Source organism: Pristiophorus japonicus, chromosome 7, assembly GCF_044704955.1.
Source record: "Pristiophorus japonicus isolate sPriJap1 chromosome 7, sPriJap1.hap1, whole genome shotgun sequence".
NCBI classification, from domain to species: domain Eukaryota; kingdom Metazoa; phylum Chordata; class Chondrichthyes; family Pristiophoridae; genus Pristiophorus; species Pristiophorus japonicus.
Window position 1 is genome coordinate 100,789,426 of NC_091983.1, and position 22,132 is coordinate 100,811,557.

General features: G+C 46.3%; 1 protein-coding gene across 1 annotated transcript in view; it reads right to left on the reverse strand.

Annotated features, from left to right (window-relative positions):
- Nucleotides 1-14,752: 14,752 nt before the first annotated feature.
- Nucleotides 14,753-22,132, reverse strand: part of gckr (glucokinase (hexokinase 4) regulator) — a 100,010-nt gene continuing 92,630 nt past the window's right edge. The window contains exons 18-19 of the mRNA XM_070884200.1: nucleotides 17,245-17,379; nucleotides 14,753-14,923 (exon numbers count right to left, since the gene is read on the reverse strand). Coding sequence (XP_070740301.1) covers nucleotides 14,753-14,923; nucleotides 17,245-17,379 — 306 coding nt within the window. The remainder of the gene's footprint in view (nucleotides 14,924-17,244; nucleotides 17,380-22,132) is intronic.

Below are 22,132 nucleotides of genomic sequence, written 5' to 3' on the forward strand. Positions count from 1 at the left end.
ATGTATTAGACAACACTGACAGACCACTTTGATACTTCGCAGCAACAGTGCTGAATATTTACTGGTCTGGCAAAAAACACCAAAACTTGCATAATGAGGAAATGTGAATCTATGTTAAATCTGGATTTGAACTCAATTGTCCAGTTGAGATCACCCGAGATTTTACCACCAGGCTTCTGGAAAGGAACTTGTTTCTGGTTTAGCTACTCATTTCTATATGCAACGACTCCATTGCTAGGTCCTGTAACAAAGATGAATTTGCATTGGCTCGGATCTTGCGGTGGTAATGATAGCAAAACTGTCAGCTTTCATTGTCATTAACCCTCTGAAACTAGCAGCAACTGTAGGATTCAGCGCATGCGCAGATAAACGCAGAAATCCTAAAGTTGCAGTCAATAATTCTGCTACAGGTTGTGCTGTGGAACTGGGTGATGTTATCAGGACCCAGGTCGCCATTTGGAGCGTGGGCAGGAGCGTGGGCAGGACCCTGGTACAGCAGAGGAGCGGGAAGGCCATGAGGGACTTGCGATGAGTGATCGGGGCAGATGAGTGATGAGGAATCAATGCTGAGATTTGGTGGGTGACGGAGGTTCGGCGAATGTTTGGTGCGGAGGGAGATGGTGGCAGAGGAGCGGCGAGTGTTTTTGTGGCAGAATAGCGGTGAGGGATCATGGCGGAGGTGCAGCGAATGTTTGTGGTGGAGGAGTGGTAAGAGATTGTGGCGGAAGTGCAGTGAATGAGGGTACGGGGCCCAGAAGAACCAAGGGCCCAGGGGCAGCACGGGCCTGCCCACATTGCGATATGTGTGCGCACTAGGTCCGTGCAGCAGAGCAGATCTCCAGTCGTCCTGGTTAACCCTTGCCACTGGATAAAGGCCTAGCTTTGTCAAGCTCGTGTGATGGTTGGTGTGCAACAGTCACCACACGTTAAAAAAATCCACGCACAAGCATCTTCCACCCCCTCAATTGGAGTTGAGGACTGGAACATCGGGTCCTTCATTGAAACATCTGTGAACTCATGTGGAAGCAAGTCATCTCCATTCGAGGGACTGCCTATGATGATAATTGGTCCAGGAATCTTGTTCCCGCACCCAGATGTACCTAACTGGCCAGCTCTTTGAAGATCTGCCTTTGCCGCTTCATGAGAGAGGCTATGACGGAGTTTTGCCATCTACCTTGCAGACAAAATCTAGTTCAGGGTAGCCCCGCCCATTGCTCTGAAAGCCACCATGCCATTGCGATCAAATTCTGTCAATCCGCCACTGGTGAGACTTGCCACAATAGTCTAAGTTCACCAATGCATCAAGTAGGTGACAGAAGTCTAGTTTGTCAGAAGAATGTTCCATGGAAAGCAAGCAACAGCACACGAGGACGCAGCACTTTTGTCAGCTGTGGCTCAGTGGGTAGCACCCTCGCCTCTGGGTCAGAAGGTTGTGGATTCAAGTCCAACTCCAAGGACTTGAGCACAAAAATCTTGGCTGACGCTCCAGTGCAGTACTGAGGGAGCGCTGCACTGTCGGAGGTGCAATCTTTCAGATGAGAAGTTTAAACGAGTCTGTTCTCTGGGATTTATACTTGAGGTTTCGGGGCCCCTTTCCCTTCCGTAAGTTCAGAACCCTAGATTTACGATCTTAATGAGAGAAATAAGTTTCACCCCACAACTAAATCGTTGTTTCCGCCTGTCTGCAGTAGTTTATTACTTATTCAAAGTTTCCTCTTAACAATGCGGCAACTTATACTTTGCAGCTTCCTCTTAAAGTTCCCCAAATTTTGTATTTATTACCCGTACAGTCGGTCTTCCGTTGGTGAAAAGTGGTGGGTGAGAGACTGTCCTCAACTTCTGCTTCTTCTGTCTGTCTGGATCAGCCCCATTGGCCGGATCCTGACCACTTAAATACCCTTTGTGCCCTCAATAATCAGGATTTGTGCTGTTATGCATGTCCACAGTTTCGGTCCGCACTCGCCCAGTTCCCATTTTTCGCGACTTGTTTTTCTCGATCCTCTTTTGGGCCGTTATCTTAAAATAACCAGATGACAGTTTGTACCTTTCCATGGTCAACTGTCTTGACTGGTTTTCCCATCATACTTTGATTGCAAGGCCTGCACCGAGTAAGCCCTCTTAAGTGGGTCATTTAGGATCCCAGCCAATTCACTACCTCTACAGTGGGGCTAGAATCACAAGGTCCTTCCAATATACTCCTTCATCTCTCAAGTGGACGTGACACTATTTTCGAAGAAGAGCAGGGGAGTTATTCCAGATGTCCTGGCCAATATTTATCCCTCAATCAACATAACAAAAAACAGATTATCTGGTCATTATCATATTGCTGTTTGTGGGAGCTTGCTATGCGCAAAATTGGCTGCCGCATTTCACCCATTACAACAGTGACTACACTCCAAAAATACGTAATTGGTTGTAAAGCACTTTGAGATGACCGGTGGTCGTGAAAGGTGCTATATAAATCCAAGTCATTCTTTCCTTCTTCTTCTTTCTTTCACCAGGTGGAAATGGGGTTCCCAACCTTCCGGGAATGACCAGGAGTCTACTGGAATTGCGGTTCCTATCCCAAGTGCTGCATCTGGCAGCCCAGGAGACCAGAGCTTTCAATTTCCCACTGCAGTGCACCCACATAAACAACAGACACATGTTTCATACGGTCAGTAATTCTTAATTGTTAGCCTGGCGGCAGGAGTCAGAAGGAGGTTAAACTGCATTAATTTTAAACAATTATTTCCCAGTCTATTCCACTGAGCCCGTCACCAGAGAGTGCTCAGAGCCGGCACCCATAGAGAGCATCGACTGGCTGTGTGAGGTCAGAAATAGGAGGGTGCTCGATAGTGGGGGTGGGGGTGGGAGACTGGGGAATAGTGGGAGAGGGAGACTGGGGAATGGGGGCTCAGGGAGAGGGAGACTGGGAATTAGGGAGAGAGGGAGAGGGAGACTGGGGAATGGGGCTCAGAGAGAGGGAGACTGGGAATTAGGGAGCGCGGGAGAGGGAGACTGGAGAATGGCTCAGGGAGAGGGAGACTGGGAATTAGGGAGAGAGGGAAAGGGAGACTGGTGAATGGCTCAAGGAGAGGGAGACTGGGGAATGGCTCAGAGAGAGGGAGACTGGGAATTAGGGAGAGAGGGAGAGGGAGACTGGGGAATGGGGGCTCAGGGAGAGGGAGACTGGGAATTAGGGAGAGAGGGGGAGGGAGACTGGGGAATGATGGCTCAGGAAGAGGGAGACTGGGGAATGATGGCTCAGGGAGAGGGATACTGGGAATTAGGGAGAGAGGGAGAGGCAGCGACTGGGGAATGGGGACCCAGGAGGTCGGAGAGAGAAGGAGACTTGGGAATGGGGAGAAGGGGCTTGGAGTTGGGGGGATTGGGCTCAAGTGGAGTTTCCCTCAGTTTCCCCTCTACACCTGCTCATGGGTTGTCTCCTGGTTCTTGAACTTCTCACATGACAGCTGCAGGCGCGAAACCACGACCAAAGATTCTCACTGCAGGGACCCAACCTTTATAACGTAAATGCAATAACATTGGTAGAAGTCATGTGATCAGATGCCATGTGATCAGACATCACGTGATCAGATGACAGTCAGAACATCACAAGATCAAACCTCCAGGAATGCCTCCAACTAGAGTTGGCAACCCTAGGTGGCAGGCTGCCCTAAAGTGAAGGTCGCATTGATGGCACACATGTAGCCAATAAGACCTCTTAAAAAAAAACAGCTTGTATAAATAGGAAAGGCTTTTATTTCATGAACATGCAGGTGGTGTCAGGCCACAGGAACAGAGTAATGCAGGTGATTGTTTGATTGCAGCAATCACAATGCTTTCATTTTACACCGGGCCACTGTGCCCACATTATGTCAAGGACCAGGCAGATTGGACAGATGGCTATCAGGAGACCAGAGTTATCCTCTGTTTAGTAACCTGATTGAGGAGTACCTAAAAGGAGGCCAGACACACATAGAATCATAGATTCTTACAGCACAGAAGAAGGCCTATGTTGGCTAATTGTTGGAAAAAGATTGTCGCGTTCACAATGTCCAACATTATTAGTGCATAAATAAAACAACAATTTGTTGTGAGGAAGAGATATGCCATGATTTGCGAATTGCCACAATTTGCTGGACAATTTGCACTGCTCCGCCTTAAGCCAGTGGTACCCTACTCCTGACAAAATGTCTAGGGCATGAACTTGTCATCACCAACACCTTGTTCTGCCAGAGGGACAAATACAAGGCATCATGGCAACACCCTTGCTCCAAGCACTGGCACCTGCTCGACTATGTCATCGTCCGAGTCAGGGATCACAAGGACGTGCGCATCATCCGCGCCATGACAGGAGCCGATGACTGCTGGACGGACCACCGTCTAATCCGATCCATCATCGACATCAATATAGCCACAAAGCAGAGGGGGCAACAGAAGCAGTGATGCAAAAATGTCAATGCAAGAGCACTTAAGGACCCAGCTAAGAGAGCTCTATACAGCCAGCGCCTCACAGCTAATCTTGACAACCCCGAGATGCAGAATGCCCACAGTGCTTGGTCTGCCCTCCAGGCCTCCATAACCAGTGCCTGCAAAGAGACGCTCGATTACTCAACCAGAAAAACCAGGACTGGTTTGCTGAGAATGATCAGGTGATCCAAGAGCTAATAGATTGCAAGCGCAGGGGATTTCTGAGCCTTAAACAACAACCCAACTCGGGAGCAGCAAAGCAGCATTACAGACGGCTCAAGGCTGAGGTCCAACAAAATACCCGGGACCTAAAGAACAGGTGGTGGATGGAGAAAGCACAGGAGATATAGCAACTGGCCGTCAACCATGATGTGCGAGGATTCTTCATCGCAGTCAAGGCCACCTATGGGCCAAACACCCAAGGCCCCACCCCACTGCTGGCCAAGAATGGGGAAACACTCATCAAGGACACCGAGGCAGTCAAGGCCTGCTGGAAGGAACACTTCGAAGATCTCCTCAATCGAGACTCTGCCTTTGACTCGAGTGTTCTCGACTCCAATCCCACAGCATGCTACCCGCCACCACCTCAGTGAGACCTCAACAATGCACGAGGTAGAAAAAGCCATAAGGCAGCTTAAAAACAACAAGGCTACGGGTGCGGACGGAATCCCTGCTGAGGTATTGAAGTATGGTGGAGAGGCACTGTTGCCACGAATACACAACCTCATCTCTCTCATCTGGAGGGAGGAGAGCATGCTGGGGGATCTCAGATAATATGTCCTTACTATACAGTATAAATGTACACAAGGCCCATTCTTGAGAGAAGGTCACTCTGTGACCTGTTACCTTTATTACCAGACCTCAAGAGACAGACGGTGGGTGGAGCTTCCCCTTTTATACTGGAAAGTCCAGATTAGGAGTATCTCCCACAAGTTCGCTCCTTGTGGTCAGTGTTCTCAAGGTGTACAACTTAGGTCAGCTTATACATGGGTTACAATGACAGTTGAATACATGACATCACCTCCCCCCCAAAGTCTCATTGGGATCACAGATTAAGTCTCTCTGGTGGTTTACGCTCCCTTGTAGAGTGCCTGAGTTGGGGCTCCGGTTGTTGGACGCTGGACTGAGTGTCTGCTGTTTGCGGTGCTTCAGGCCTGTCCGGACTGCCCACAGTGACTGAGCTCTCCTCCACTTGGTTCCAGTGTTCGGTCACCTGTGGTAGAGTAAACTCTACGTCGTGTTCTTCCTCTGCTTCTTCTATGGGGTTGCTGAACCTCCTTTTAGTTTGATCCATGTGTTTGCGGTATATTTGTCCATTGGTAAGTTTAACTACCAAAACCCTATTCCCCTCTTTGGCAATCACAGTGCCTGCAAGCCATTTGGGCCCTGCAGCATAATTAAGGACAAAAACAGGGTCATTGACATCAATACATCGCGCCCTCGCATTCCAGTCATGGTAGTCACATTGTGACTGATGCCTGCTCTCAACAACTTCTTTCATAGTAGGGTGTATAAGGGATAACCTAGTTTTGAGCATCCTTTTCATTAGCAGCTCTGCGGGTGGAACCCCTGTGAGCAAGTGTGGTCGGGATCTATTGGCCAACAGGAGGAGTGATAAATGGCTTTGTAGTGAATTCCCTTGGATTCTGAGCATCCCCTGTTTGATTATCTGCACTGCTCGTTCCGCCTGGCCGTTTGAGGCCAGCTTGAACGGTGCCGTTCTGACATGGTTGATTCCATTGCCTGCCATGAAGTCCTGGAACTCAGTGCTTGTGAAGCACAGGCCATTGTCGCTGACCAAGACATCCGGTAGATCATGGGCGGCGAACATTGCCCGTAGACTTTCTACCGTGGCAGAGGATGTACTTGAATTTAAAATGGCACACTCAATCCATTTGGAGTAGGAATCCACTACAACCAAAAACATTTTTCCCATGAAAGGACCTGCGTAGTCCACATGGATGCGTAACCATGGCTTGGCGGGCCAGGACCAGGGGCTAAGGGGGGCTTCCCTGGGTGCTTGCACAGCTGAGCACACGTGTTGCACCTGCGAACATGAAGTTCCAGGTCTACATCTATCCCTGTCCACCAAACGTGTGACCTGGCAATTGCCTCATCATGACAATGCCCGGGTGCTCATTGTGAAGTTCTCTGATAAACACGTCTCTGCCCTTCTGGGGCATGACTACTCGGTTTCCCCACAGTAGGCAATCGGCCTGAATCGAGAGTTCATCCTTGCGCCTATGAAACGGTTTAAACTCCTCAGGGCATGCCCCGTGCGTGGCTGTCCAGTCCCCATTCAGGACACATTTCTTAACTAAAGACAGTAGCGGGTCTTTATTTGTCCAGACTTTAATCTGACAGGCTGTCACAGGTGAGCCTTCGCTTTCGAAAGCTTCAACAGCCATGACAATCTCAGCATCATGCTCGGTTGCCCCCTCGGTGGTGGCTAGTGGGAGCCTGCTGAATGCATCGGCGCAGTTTTCAGTGCCCGGTCTGTGCTGAATTGTGTAGTCATAGGCGGCTAACGTAAGTGCCCACCTCTGTATGCGGGCCGACGCATTTGCAGTTATGGCCTTGTTGTCGGGCACCCAAAGGGACATTAGGGGTTTGTGATCTGTCTCCAGCTCAAATTTCCTGCCAAACGGGTGCTGGTGCATTTTCTTTTACTGCATATACACATGCTAGCGCTTCCTTTTCTACCATCCCATAACCCCTTTCTGCCTGGGACAGACTTCTGGAGGCATAAGCTACTGGCTGTAACTGACCATTGGCATTCACATGCTGCAACACATGCCTGACCCCATAGGACACGCATCGCACGTTTGAACAAGTTTCTTACACAGGTCATATAACGGTAACAGTTTGTTGGAGCATAACAAGTTGTGTGCTCCATCAAAAGCCCTTTCCTGGCTGTCCCCTCAGACCCAATCGTGATCTTTGCATAGGAACGGCTCTAACAGCGTGCTCAATTTGGGAAGAAAGTTACCAAAATAGTTCTGGAGCCCCAGGAACGAACGCAGCTCCGTCGTGTTACGGGGTCTGGGTGCTCTCTGGATCACTTCCGTTTTGGACGCAGTGGGTCTGATTCCGTCTGCTGCTACCCTCCTCACAGGAATTCTACCTCTGGAGCTAAGAAGACGCACTTCGCTTTTTTCAGTCTCAGCCCTACCTGGTCCAGTCTGCGTAGCACATCCTCCAGGTTGTGGAGGTGTTCTTCAGTATCGCGACCCGTGATGAGGATGTAGTCTTGAAAAACCACCGTCCTTGGAATCGACTTGAAGAGGCTTTCCATATTTCGCTGAAAGATCGCGGCGGCCGAACGAATCCCGAACGGACATCTGTTATACTCAAACAACCCCTTGTGTGTCGTGATGGTGATCAGCTTCTTCGACTCACTCGCCAGCTCCTGGGTCATGTAAGCTGAGGTCAGGTCCAATTTTGAAAAAAGTTTGCCACCGGATAGCGTCGCAAAGAGGTCCTCCGCTCTTGGTAGCGGGTACTGGTCTTGGAGTGACACCCGATTGATGATGGTCTTGTAATCGCCACATATTTAAAAAAGGAGGGAGAGAGATAACAGGGAATTATAGACCGGTCAGCCTGACATCGGTAGTGGGTAAAATGATGGAATCAATTATTAAGGATGTCATAGCAGTGCATTTGGAAAAAGGTGATATGATAGGTCCAAGTCAGCATGGATTTGTGAAAGGGAAATCATGCTTGACAAATCTTCTGGAATTTTTTGAGGATGTTTCCAGTAGAGTGGACAAGGGAGAACCAGTTGATGTGGTATATTTGGACTTTCAGAAGGCTTTCGACAAGGTCCCACACAAGAGATTAATGTGCAAAGTTAAAGCACATGGGATTGGGGGTAGTGTGCTGACATGGATTGAGAACTGGTTGTCAGACAGGAAGCAAAGAGTAGGAGTAAATGGGGACGTTTCAGAATGGCAGGCAGTGACTAGTGGGGTACCACAAGGTTCTGTGCTGGGGCCCCAGCTGTTTACACTGTACATTAATGATTTAGACGAGGGGATTAAATGTAGTATCTCCAAATTTGCGGATGACACTAAGTTGGGTGGCAGTGTGAGCTGCAAGGAGGATTCTATGAGGCTGCAGAGCGACTTGGATAGGTTAGGTGAGTGGGCAAATGCATGGCAGATGAAGTATAATGTGGATAAATGTGAGGTTATCCACTTTGGTGGTAAAAACAGAGAGACAGACTATTATCTGAATGGTGACAGATTAGGAAAAGGGCAGGTGCAAAGAGACCTGGGTGTCATGGTACATCAGTCATTGAAGGTTGGCATGCAGGTACAGCAGGCGGTTAAGAAAGCAAATGGCATGTTGGCCTTCATAGCGAAGGGATTTGAGTACAGGGGCAGGGAGGTGTTGCTACAGTTGTACAGGGCCTTGGTGAGGCCACACCTGGAGTATTGTGTACAGTTTTGGTCTCCTAACCTGAGGAAGGACATTCTTGCTATTGAGGGAGTGCAGCGAAGGTTCACCAGACTGATTCCCGGGATGGCGGGATTGACCTATCAAGAAAGACTGGATCAATTGGGCTTGTATTCACTGGAGTTCAGAAGAATGAGAGGGGACCTCATAGAAACGTTTAAAATTCTGACGGGGTTAGACAGGTTAGATGCAGGAAGAATGTTCCCAATGTTGGGGAAGTCCAGAACCAGGGGACACAGTCTAAGGATAAGGGGTAAGCCATTTAGGACCGAGATGCGGAGGAATTTCTTCACCCAGAGAGTGGTGAACCTGTGGAATTCTCTACCACAGAAAGTTGTTGAGGCCAGTTCACTGAATATATTCAAAAAGGAGTTGGATGAAGTCCTTACTACTAGGGGGATCAAGGGGTATGGCGAGAAAGCAGGAATGGGGTACTGAAGTTGAATGTTCAGCCATGAACTCATTGAATGGCGGTGCAGGCTAGAAGGGCCGAATGGCCTACTCCTGCACCTATTTTCTATGTTTCTATGTTTCTATATCCTGACCGACCCATCCGCCTTGAACACTGGCATGATCGGGCTCGCCCAGTCACTGAATTCGACTGGCAAGATGATGCCTTCCCTCAGCAGGCGGTCCAATTCGCCTTCTATCTTTTCCCGCATCACATATGGCACCGCTCTGGCCTTGTGGTGTACTGGCCTGGCGCCCGGGTTTATCTTGGTCCCCATGAAAGTGCCGATGCCGGGTTGAAATAATGAGTCAAATTTGTCCAGGACCTGTGAGCATGATACTCGCTCCACAGAAGAAATTGCATTGACATCGCCCCATTTCCAGTTCATGATAGCAAGCCAACTCCTCCCCAGTAGTGCGGGACCGTCCACCGGGACAATCCAGAGTGGCAACCTGTTCTCCGAATCTTTGTGGATCACGACTACCGTGGCACTGCCTAGCACTGGAATGATCTCCTTTGTATATGTCCGTAGCAGTGCGTCAATCGGCAATAATTTTGGCCTCCTGGCCTTGGACACCCACAACCTTTCAAACTGTTTGATATTCATCAGGGACTGGCTGGCCCCCGTGTCCAGCTCCATTAGTACTGAGATGCCATTGAGGAGCACTTTCATCATTATTGATGGCGTCCTGGTATATGAACTTTATATGTGCTCTACATGAACTCGCTGAACTTCAGCTTCCAGCGATTTCACCCAGTATTCATTTGGCTTCATAGTGCTTACATCGGGCCCATCCTCCTTGTACATCAACCTGGCTGCAGGCTTCCTGCACATACGCGCCAAGTGACCGCTGACATTGCAGTTTCTGCAGGTATATTGCTGATACCTGCAAGCTCTGGCTGGGTGTTTGCCTCCACACCTCCAGCATGAGCTAGAGGCCCCATTGTCGGAAACAAAAGGTCCATTACCAGTCGATCGTCTCTGACTGTCTCTGTAACTGTCCTTAAGCGCACCATTAACAGGTGTTGATGGCCCCATTACTGGCCGCATTGTCCATTGCGATGGCATGAATCGCCGTTCAGCTAGCCATTGTCTCTGTTGAATTCCCCCTTTGGGTTCGACTGCATGCTGGGGCATGTCTGATTGCCCTTGTCTGCCGAGAGAACTGTGTGCCGCGTTAATAATGTTGACTCCCTGGTCGTATGTCGCATTTGAGCCAAGCTTGTTGCCATAAATCATTCTGGTCTCTTCCTCCCCTGAGATAAATGTCTGGGCTATCATAGCCGCCACTTCCAAGGTCAAGTATTTGGTCTCAATCAGTTTCCTAAAAACCTCAGCTTGCCCGATGCCCTCAATAAAAAAGTCTCGCAGCATCTCGGCTCTGCATGCATCTGGGAACTTACATAGGCTCGCCAGTCGCCGGAGATCTGCCACGAAGTCCGGAACGTTTTGCCCTTCTCGCCGCTGGTGCGTGTACAACCGGTGTCTCGCCATGTGCATGCTGCTCGCCGGTTTAAGGTGGTCCCCGATCAACTTACTGAGCTCTTCAAACGTCTTGTCCGCCGGCTTCTCTGGCGCTAAAAGGTCCTTCATCAGAAAGTACGTTCTGGATCCACAAACCGTCAGGAGATGAGCCCTGCGTTTGTTGGCCAAATCCTGTCCCAACCATTCCTTAGTTACAAACCTTTGCTGTAGTCTCTCAATAAAGTCGTCCCAATCATCACCAACACAGTACCTCTCTTCTGTGCTGCTCGTGACCATGCTCGCGTGGTTTAAATCCCAGTTTCTTGTCACCAATAATATGTCCTTACTACACAGTATAATTGCACACGAGGTCCATTCTTGAGAGAAGATCATTCTGTGACCTGTTGCCTTTATTACCAAGACCTCAAGAGACAGATGGTGGGTGGAGCTTCCCCTTTTATACTGGAAAGTCCAGGTTAGGAGTGTCTCCCACAAGTTTGCCCCCTGTGGTCAATGTTCTCAAGGTGTACAACTTAGGTCATACATGGGTTACAATGACAGTTGAATACATGACATCAGAGATGCAGTCTTTAAAAATCATGCCTATCTTTAAAAAAGGGGACATGTTTGACTGCTGCAACTACAGAGGAATCTCCCTGTTATCAGCCACTGGGAAAATCATCGCGAGAGTCATCCCAAAGCAAGTACTCTACTCGGAGCTCCTTCACAGCAAACGAGCCCAATGTGGGCAGCGGAAACGCTACAAGGACACCCTCAAAGCCTCCCTGATAAAGTGTGACATCCCCACTGACACCTGGGAGTCCCCAGCCAAAGACCGTCCTAAGTAGAGAAAGTGCATCTGGGAGGGTGTTGAGCACCTCGAGTCTCAATGCCGAGATCATGCAGAAATCAAGCGCAGGCAGCGGAAAGAGCATGTAGCAAACCAGTCCCACCCACCCCTTCCCTCGATGACTATCTGTCCCACCTGTGACAGAATCTGTGGCTCTCGTATTGGACTGTTCAGCCACCAAAGAACTCACTTCAGGAGTGGAAGCAAGTCTTCCTCGATTCCGAGAGACTGACTATGATGATGATGGTGATTCCTCACTCTAAATTCGAATAATTAGGATCACTGTGATTCGTGCTCTGTGAAGTAAAACATCAAGTACCGCCTTGTTCCTGTACAGGATTTCTGGATAATGCATTGTACCAAGCTGTCTTTCCCAGCTTTGTGAAGAATATACGATGTAGACATGATCAGATGATGCAACCAACCAACTCTGAACAGAGAATTGGAAACAATTTAAGATTGAGTTCCAGCAAGATACGACCGGAAGTGTTCTTCTACTCCAATAACTGGCAGGCACTTATTCAGTTACAAAATATTTACACTCCTTCTTGCAAATATCACTATCATTCTTTACCCATATGTTGTCATTAAACCAAGTGCTGCTCCTAGACCCAAATCTGATGTGTCAGTGTGCACTTCAAACTGTGGGAGTAATTGGGAAGACTTAGCATAGAATTTGAGCACAGGCTTCGTTTCAGGCCTTTTGGCACTTCATAGACCAAGCAAATGAGACATCTCTCTGAATCAATACAATCAATGGCATGAGCCATTGATTTCCTCGAAGGTTTTCCTGTTCACTCGCTGTAACTTTGGTGAAAGAATCAAGGAAATGCTGGAGAATTGGCATATTTTAAAAATGTGGAAAATGTTTCCTTTGTCCTAATTTCCCTTTGCCAAACTGCCAACCATTCTGGGTATCAGTCTCCCCCTTCTTTCCTTGTTTACTGACATCTGATTCAGCTCGTTACAATGGGCCCAACATTGCCCAAGCCGTTTTTTCGGCGCACTGACCTGAAGCGCGGCGAGTTTGCGCGCTGGAAAGGGCGCCAGAAAAAAGGGGCCCCATCCTGGCCGCTCTTCGAAATCCCCGGAGTCGTGGCGTGGCGTGCAGTCTGAAGGGGGGGGGGGGGCGCGGAACAACAGGCCAGCGTAGAAAGCACTACTGGCCCCTGCGCGCATGCGCAGTGAGGGCTGTGCGCATGCTCCTGCCCTCCCAGCGCGTCCTGTGGGCAATGAGCAGGACCCGATGCTCGCAGCCCTTATCCCCAGCCGAAAGAACGCCCGATCTTGCTGCACCATATCCCTGTCCGAGTGGCCTCCCACTCCGGTCGGCCCGTTGAGTTCCCGGGCAAGGTAGGACTTTGGTTCTATTTTTTATTTAGTGGTTGTGTGCGCTTGAGAGTTTTGTTTGGGGGTTGGGGGAGGAGGAGAGTTGGGGGGGGGAGAGAAAGAGTGTATTAGGAGGGGGAGAGTAGGAGAGTTTTGGTGGGGGGGCGGGGGGAGAAAGAGTGATTGGGGGGGTGGAGAAAGAGTGTTTTGTATACCAGCATCTTTCTCTCTTTCTCTCTCTCTCTCTGGCTACCCCCCTCCCCGTGACATCGCAACCAGCAACTCGCATTTTTCCAGTAGGATTTACTTCATTTTTATTATTATTTTAATTGTTTAGCTTTTCCTTGCAATGTTTGGTGTTTGGTTGTTGAGGTCCTCTCCAGTTCTCTTCCCTCTCCTATTCCTGCCCTAATGTCTGCCGAATTTACGCTGCTTTATTTTCATTTCCTGCAAGGTTTTTCAGAGCTGGCCACATACGCTGACCTAAGTCGATTTGCAGTAAGATTTTGCTGACCAAAGTGGTATAAATGGCCAAAACAGGCGTAAGTGTCTGGGAACGCCCTCTTTTGGAAAAAAAACTGACCTAAAAATAATCGTACCTAACTGACTTACTCTGGCGTAAATTTTGGGGGAAAATGGCATTTTTTAAACTTACGCCAGAAAAAACAACTTACTCCAAAAAAATTGATGCAAAACATGGCCAAAATTGGGCCCGTAGAGAGTGTGTTCATTGTTGTTAAGCATAGTGACCCTGATTTTCCACAGAGGCTTTCCCGATGCAGATTGGAAAACTGCAAATGTAACACTCCTATTTAAAAAAGGAGACAGACAAAAAGCAGGAAACTATAGACCAGTTAGTCTAACATCTCCCCACCAACTAAAGGTAGTTGTTTGAGCAACAGTTCTAAAGATCCATATAAGCACTGAATAACAGGGTCTCCAACTTCTTGCAGATATAACTCCAAATGTGGTTACGTATATAGAACAGAGTGTAATTAATAATAACTGCTAACAATGATAAAATATCTAGCTCCTCCCTACTGCGTTTTGTTTTACACACCAATTCCTCTGCCCTCCAACAGCCTCGTCCTGTACAAGTGATGCTCAATTAATTTTTGTGTTTAGAATTTTTGATGAAAATTGCTGAGATAAACGTACAAAATAGTCATGTTTAATAAAAATAACTTTCTTCAATAATACTTGTCTCTAGTTAGAAGATAGTCGGTCCCTAATTGCTGTCACTTTAACATGATTGCAATATATTTTCATTAATTCAAAATAGTAAATTAAAAAAAACGTTGACCTTGTCCTGGCTGTTAAGTGTATTTGTTTTGAAAGCAGCATGTAAATGTATACTCTAAGCAATTTACCAACTCTGTTAAAATAGTGGAGAAAAAAAAGTGTTCACGTGATACGAGACAAGGTAATTTACTAAGTTTAAGTGTTTGCTACAAGAAACTGGAATGAAAGCTGTGGAAAGTCATAGCAGATTTATTTATTCACTGTAATATTAAAATCAACTCAAACAATGGCCCCAAAATGGCTTTGAAGATTGTGAGTCTTTGGCAGGTCTGCACTTGAGGTCCCTCCTTTGGCAGGGTCAGCAGTAGAGTTCAAAGGCAGGTGTGATCCTGGTGTAACTACGGGGATCATGTCCCTGCAGATTTTCTGGGCCAGTAATGTCCTTTTATGTTTTCATGCACTGATGTTGCCATGATACTCAAAAAGCTGCTGAAAGAAGTCCTTATTCATCTGTTTCTTCTTCAGCTGCCTCTGTGTGTTCTTTTCTCTGTTTGTGCCCTGAGTCATCAGACACAATGATGGCCTCTCGTACAATTGGACAAGATGCTAGTCGAGCTTTTGCTTCAGATATGGAGCAGTTTCTCATTAATGCCACCATTGCTGCAGGAACAATCTGAAAGTAACACAAACCATCACAGACACTTACAAAGGGGACATAGCATTGCTTGCTGATGCGAACATTTTCACTGGCAAATTAATAGGCAGGTTTGAAGAACATGCTTCCAGGAAGATTTACATTTGAATTATTATTTTCCATGTTTTGGGATTTGAGCAAATTGCTACGTAACATTCCATGAAAAAATATAGAACTGTTAGGGATTAACATAATTAATTTAAAAAACTGCTTTATGAATCTTTGTGCTGAATAATGAAACAAGTTTTTAGTCATGCATCCAGTACTTGCATTAAATGTTCCAAGGTACAAGTACAGTACAGACAAGATGCTAGTTGAAGTTTCCTTCATACCTAAATTTTTCAAATCTAACCTCAGGAAAGTACCTCTTTCTGTATCACTGTCATATTTGTACTTCCCACTACTAGCCATGCTTACAGTCTTCTCAGACAACTTCAAATCTATTGCCATTACTGTTAAATTATGGTTATTTTTCAGCTACAGACTCATATCCAAAAAATAACAGACTGTACAAAGTTGCTTGGCTTAGGTTTCTAATAGATAGAAGAAAGAAAAGTGACTTTAATTCTATCTATCTGAGCTAGATTGGAACCTTAGGCCTCAGAGATTGACTGTTGTTAAGAACATAAGGACATAAGAAATAGGAGCAGGAGTGGGCCCTATGGTCCCTCAAGCCTGCCCCGCCATTCAATAAGATCATGGCTGATCATTGACCTCAACTCCACTTTCCTGCCCGATCTTCCAGTCCCCTATTTCGGTCCTTTTATAAATTCAGTCAAGTAGCAAAACAATTTAACCAAAACAGCTTGAGGAAGAATAGAAGCGTGCTGAAAATGCACAGCAGATCCATCAGCATCTGGAAAGAGAAAAGCAAGGTTACTGTTTTGAATTGAGACCTTTCCTCCTGCTCCTATTTCTTATGTTCTCAGGACTGGAAAGGGAAGGTATAGGAACATCTTTATAGCACAGACCTAAAAAATGAGGGAAGGAAAAAAAACAAAAGGTAAAGGTCTCTGGTCAAAAATTCTTTCAACCAGTAGAGAGCAACATCCTGTGAATAGATTTTTTCAAATCTGAAAAGACATTGACAGCGTTGGCAATGTTTACATTCATTGGTGTTACCTCCTCCCTTTGTTTGGTCAGTCCTGCTAAGAAGGTTATTTTCCTTCTAAGAGTGCTCACCTGAACCATTAACCTACTTACCTGAACCATTAACCTTACCTGAACCATTAACCTACTTACCTGAACCATTAACCTACTTACCTGAACCATTAACCTTACCTGAACCATTAACCTTACCTGAACCATTAACCTACTTACCTGAACCATTAACCTACTTACCTGAACCATTAACCTACTTGTTTGCCTTCTGGATGCGAATGGTTCTGCTGTGTATTTCCAGAATTTTATTCCTTTTTCAAGTTTCCAGCATTTGACCTATTGAGAAAAGCCTTATTTGGCTTTAACATAACCTGAGAGGGAAAGATGCAATTTCTGTTCTGTTTTGTTTAAATAATTCCCGGCATGTGGGCAATGCTGGTGAGGCTGCATTTATTGCCTATCCCTAGTTGGCCTTGAGAAGGTGGTGGTGAGCCTTCTTCTTGAACCACTGCAGTCCGTGCGGTGAAGGTACTCCCACAGTGCTGTTAGGGAGGGAGTTCCAGGATTTTGGCCCAGTGATGATAAAGGAATGGTGATATATTTCCAAGTCAGAATGGTGTGTGACTTGAACTTGTGGTGATGGTGGTGGAGGTCACAGGTTTGGGAGATGCTGGCGAAGTAGCCTTATTGAGTGCAGTGCATCCTGCAGACAGTACATATTGCAGCCATGGTACGCCAATGGTGGAGGGGATGGATATTCAGCAGTGGTTTATGACACACACTATTTGAGAGCAAATATCTGCAATCAAAGGAGGAAATCTGCTTTTTTTTAGCCATGATCCAGAGTATGTGCTTCAGAATATAAAAATGGAGGGAAGGAATGAGTAATAGCATAAGAGGTAGGAGAAATTAATCAACGAGTGAGTCTCCTGTGTGACAGTTGTCACTATCAGATGTTCTTATTTTCATTCTTGCTTTCTGCATCAGCATGCATGTCTTTTTTATGTGGGTTACTTCTCTTTTTGATGCCTACATTACTAACATGCCTGTAATATTAAAACAGCGGGGTTCCAGATTCCAGCACTCTATTCAAGCTCTAACTGTGCTCCCACCCAGATCGCCAGTTTTGCTGATTAGTTTCTGAGGATGAAAATCTTCTGGTGAGCTAGCTCCGCCATGTTGGAGTTTATTATTCTTACCTTGTTCATTGATGCTGCATGCTGAATATGTTTTGAAATTTCCTCATTTTTTATTTTTTCACTTAATTCTTCTGTTTCATAAATAGTCTGTAACAAAGTCTCGAAACATCTGGATTGGGTCTGGCTTGTAAACTTCTAACAGGAGAAAAGAGTATCAGTACATATACACATACACACACATTAACGAATGCTCATCATGACTGCTAACTTTTTTTACGCTTTAGATTTTTAGTTTAGATTTTTTACGCTCATCAAAATGAGGGATGTAAGCACTGGGGATCGACTTTTTCAATTTTTCACCCAACGTCAGCAGTAAATACTGTCAAATTAGACTTTACGGGCTTGGAGTCCCTGATAATGACAGGGATGGGTTTCGGTCGGGAAATCTGGAAGTCTAGGTTTCCCTGCATTCTATGGAGTTTGAAGTCCACAGAATGCGTATTCCTTTTGTTGACAGGTTTACAGACTTGGATTCCAGTCAGGCAGCGAGCATGCTGGAGGAGGCCGGAACCGCAGGTAAGAAGCCTGCAGCTACTAGTGGATGCATGGGGTTCAGATTCACCCCAAATTTCTTCTACTCTGCGCCAAGAATGTTCTTCAACTCTAACATCAGAATTCTTTTTCACTTTGCTCACTAGTAGTTCTCATGGTTCTCCGAGTGAGATTATAATTTTGTGACAAATTATGAGTAATTCTGTTCTCTAGCCCATTGATTCCAAAGTCCAAAGATTAGTTAGTTCTTTCCTAGTGGAGCTTCCTTTGTGACCTTCATGGTGGTAAAAAAGTGGAGTGCGGCTTGACAGGGTAGATGCAGAGAGGATGTTTCCCCTCATGGGAGAATCTAGAACTAGGGGGCATAGTTTCAGAATAAGGGTCGCCCATCTAAAACAGAAATGAGGAGGAATTTCTTCTCTCAGAGGGCCGTGAATCTTTGGAATTCTCTGCCCCAGAGAGCTGTGGAGGCTGGGTCATTGATTATATTTAAGGTGGAGATAGACAGATTTTTGAACGATAAAGGAGTCAAGGATTATGGGGAGCGGGCAGGGAAATGGAGTTGAGGCCAAGATCAGATCAGCCATGATCTTATTGAATGGCAGAGCAGGCTCGAGGGGCCAAATGGCCGACTCCTGCTCCTATTTCTTATGTTCTTATGTATGGTGGTAAAAAAATGGAGTGCGGTTCATTGATGTGTAGTATGGTATTTAAAGCCTTTCACTATGGCATCACAAGCTCAGGTGCCAGATGTATGTTAACTGTCATAGTGCTGATTTTCTGATTACTCTTGCTGCTCTATAAGCCATGCCAAATCTCTGATTTCTGTGTCTTGCCCATTTTGGAACTGTTTCCAGAAACTTATTAAAAACACCCATAATTATAATACTTTTAATGAAGCAAATTCTGTACTATCTGTACTTGAATGCTCTATAAACTTTGTATTTCTAAAATTAATTATGAAAAGTATTTTTAAAAATTAGCAACTCAAAAGCTTGCTGCCCTCTTTTTTGCTAAATAATCTCTCTTCAACAACACATAACTCTCTATAAATGCTAAATTTATCCAAGATTTGAATGGTGCTTGTTATGTATGTAATAACTCGATAGACTGAATACTGTAAACTAACACAGGTACAAACCTGGCTCTGCTTTATTAGGGCCCAAAGTCATTACATTACATGATGGCTTGCCTTTTATATCTGGGCTGCACACACGTGCATACAGCCCAATGACCTACGACAGTGGTGCCACCTGGTGGCTAGTAACCCCAAGCATACATACATGATATTAGTAACAGTCTTTTTACAAATTGGAACCCTCCGGGGCTTTCCGCTCCCGAGCTGATCATCTCATTTCAACTCCAGCCTTGGGCGAACGTTCTGAGTCTGTTATGACTGGTGGCTGGGTAGCCGATCTGATGGGAGTGGCAATGACCATGTTAGGGATTGAAAGTCCAGATTTATTGATGACAGCGGAGTCCTCTGATGACTGAGGGTAGGTTGTTTGGTCACTGATTGTGTCTTCCTCAGACTGTTCCGGTTCATCGGTGTGCCACAGTTTTATCTGATCAACATGTTTCCTGCATGTTTGCCCATTCTTGAGCTTGACAATAAACACTCTGTTACCCTCCTTGTTCGTAACAGTACCGGCGATCCACTTGGGACCTTGACCAGAATTTAGTACATGCATAGGATCGTTAACAGAAATGTCGTGTGACACAGCAGCGCGATCATGATACCACTGCTGACTTTGACGTCTGTATTCAACATGATCATTCAAGTCAAGGTGGACAAGAGACAGCTTGGTCTTGAGACCTCTCTTCATCAATAGTTCAGCAGGGGAACCCCGGTAAACATGTGGGGTCTTGTCCTGTAACTAAGCAATATGTGTGACAAGCGAGTCTGCAGTGAACCTTGAGTTACACGTTTCATACTCTGCTTGATGGTTTGGACAGCACGCTCTGCTTGACCATTAGATGCGGGTTTGAATGGTGCTGACCTCACATGTTTGATACCATTGAGTTTCATGAACTGTTGAAACTCCAGTCTAGTGAAGTAAGGTCCGTTGTCGCTTACAATGATGTCGGGCAGACCATGAGTGGCAAACATGACACAAAGGCTCTCAATGGTAGCTGTGGAGGTACTGGATTACATGATTATACACTCTATCCATTTGGAATATGCATCCACCACAACTAAAAACATCTTTCCCAGGAAGGGATCTGCAAAGTCGATGTGGATCCTGGACCATGGTTTAGATGGCCAGGACCACAGACTCAACAGTGATTCCGCTGGAGCTTTATTTAGCTGCATGCAAATGTTGCACTGATGCACACATGATTCCAGATCAGAGTCAATTCCAAGTCACCATACATGAGACCTGGCAATGGCTTTTGTAATGTATGGAGAAAGAGTCAGACTGTGAGCTCAAAGTAAAGTGCGACCGTAGTCTTTTATTGCAGGTCTCCAGAGTGCCTCTCCAACCTGTGAAGCCTTCTTAAATACCTGTGCTCCCAAGAGATTATGGGATCCCTTGGGACTCTGGGGAATGAACCCTCTGGTGGCTGTACAGAGTAAATACAAGTCCACATATATAACAGCTTTCATCATGACAATACCGGGATGAGTGCTATATAGATCATGTACAAATTTCTCTCTGCCTTTCTTAGGCATAACACCACGATTGCCCCAAAGTAAACAATCTGACGGAATGGATAGTTCGTCTTTGCGACGGTTGTAAGGTTTGGTCTCATCACCCATTTGCTTGGGTATGGCAGACCAATAACCACTAAGCACACAACATTTCACAACTGATAATATTGGGTCCTGGCTCATCCAGGTCTTAACTTGCTGAGCCGTGACAGGGGTTCATTCACTTTCAAAAGCATCCATAACTAACAGTATGTCTGCAGGTTGTGGCGTCTCCACCTTCGTTGTGGGCAACGGCAGACGGCTCAGTGCATCGGCACAATTCTCGGTGCCAGGTCTATGGCGAATGACATAACCATAGGCAGATAATGTCAACACCCACCTCTGGATGCGAGACGATGCATTGATATTGATACCTTTGTATTCCGAAAACAATGAAATGCGTGGCTTGTAATCTGTTTCCAGTTCAAACTAAAGACCAAACAGGTACTGATGCATCTTTTTAACCCCATACACACAGGCTAATGCTTCTTTTTCTACCATGTTGTAGGCTCTTTCGGCCTTTGACAAACGTTTAGAAGCAAACGCAACAGGTTGTAGTTTACCCGACTCATTAGCTTGTTGGAGCACGCAACCAACTCATATGACAAAGCATCACAGGCAAATACTAGACGCTTACACGGATCACAATGTACCAGCAACTTGTTAGAGCAAAGCAGATTAGTAGCTTTCTCAAAAGCTCTATCTTGAGATGCACCCCAAACCCAGTTGGTGCCTTTTCTTAGCAGCATGTGCAGTGGCTCTCATGAAGTGCTCAATCTCGGTAGGAAATTACTGAAGTAGTTGAGTAGACCAAGGAACGAATGCAGCTCTGTCACATTCTGAAGCTTGGGTGCATTTTTGATGGCTTTGGTTTTTGAGTCCGTAGGCCTGATGCCGTCAGCAGCAATTCTCCTCCCCAAGAATTCGACTTCCGGTGCCGTGAAGACGCACTTCAAATGTTTCAATCTGAGCTCCACTTTGTCCAGACGATGTAGAACCTCTTCCAGGTTATTCAGATGTTTGGCAGTGTCACGACCTGTGACCAGGATGTCATTTTGGAAACCTATGGTTCTAGGGACAGATTTCAGTAGACTCTCCGTGTACCTCTGAAATATGGCTGTAGCCAAGCAAATTCCAAAAGGACACCTGTTGTAAATAAACAGTCCTTTATGAGTGTTGATGCACGTAAGTTTCTTCAACATTTCGACCAGCTCCTGTGTCATGTAGGCCAATGTTAGATCCAGTTTAATGAACAACTTCCCACCGGCTAGCGTTGCAAACAGGTCATCAGCCTTCGGTAATGGGTACTGATCCTGTTTTGAAAATCGGTTGATCGTAACCTTGTAGTCTCCACATATCCTGACAGTGACATCACTCTTCAACAGAGGAACAATGGGACTGGCCCATTCATTAAATTCGACTGGTGATATGGCCCCTTCATGTTGGAGTCTGTCCAGCTCAATTTTGACCTTCTCCCTCGTCATGTACGGAACAGCCCGAGCTTTGTGATGGACGGGTTGTGCGCCCGAGTCCAGGTGAATCTGCACCTTGGCTCCCATGAAATTGCCGATGCCCGGTTCAAACAGCGAGGGAAATTTGCTCAGCACTTGAGCACACGAAGTGTCATCCACCACTGACAACACTTTGATATCATTCCAATTCCATTTGATTTTTTCGAGCCAATTCCTGCTGAACAGCGTTGGA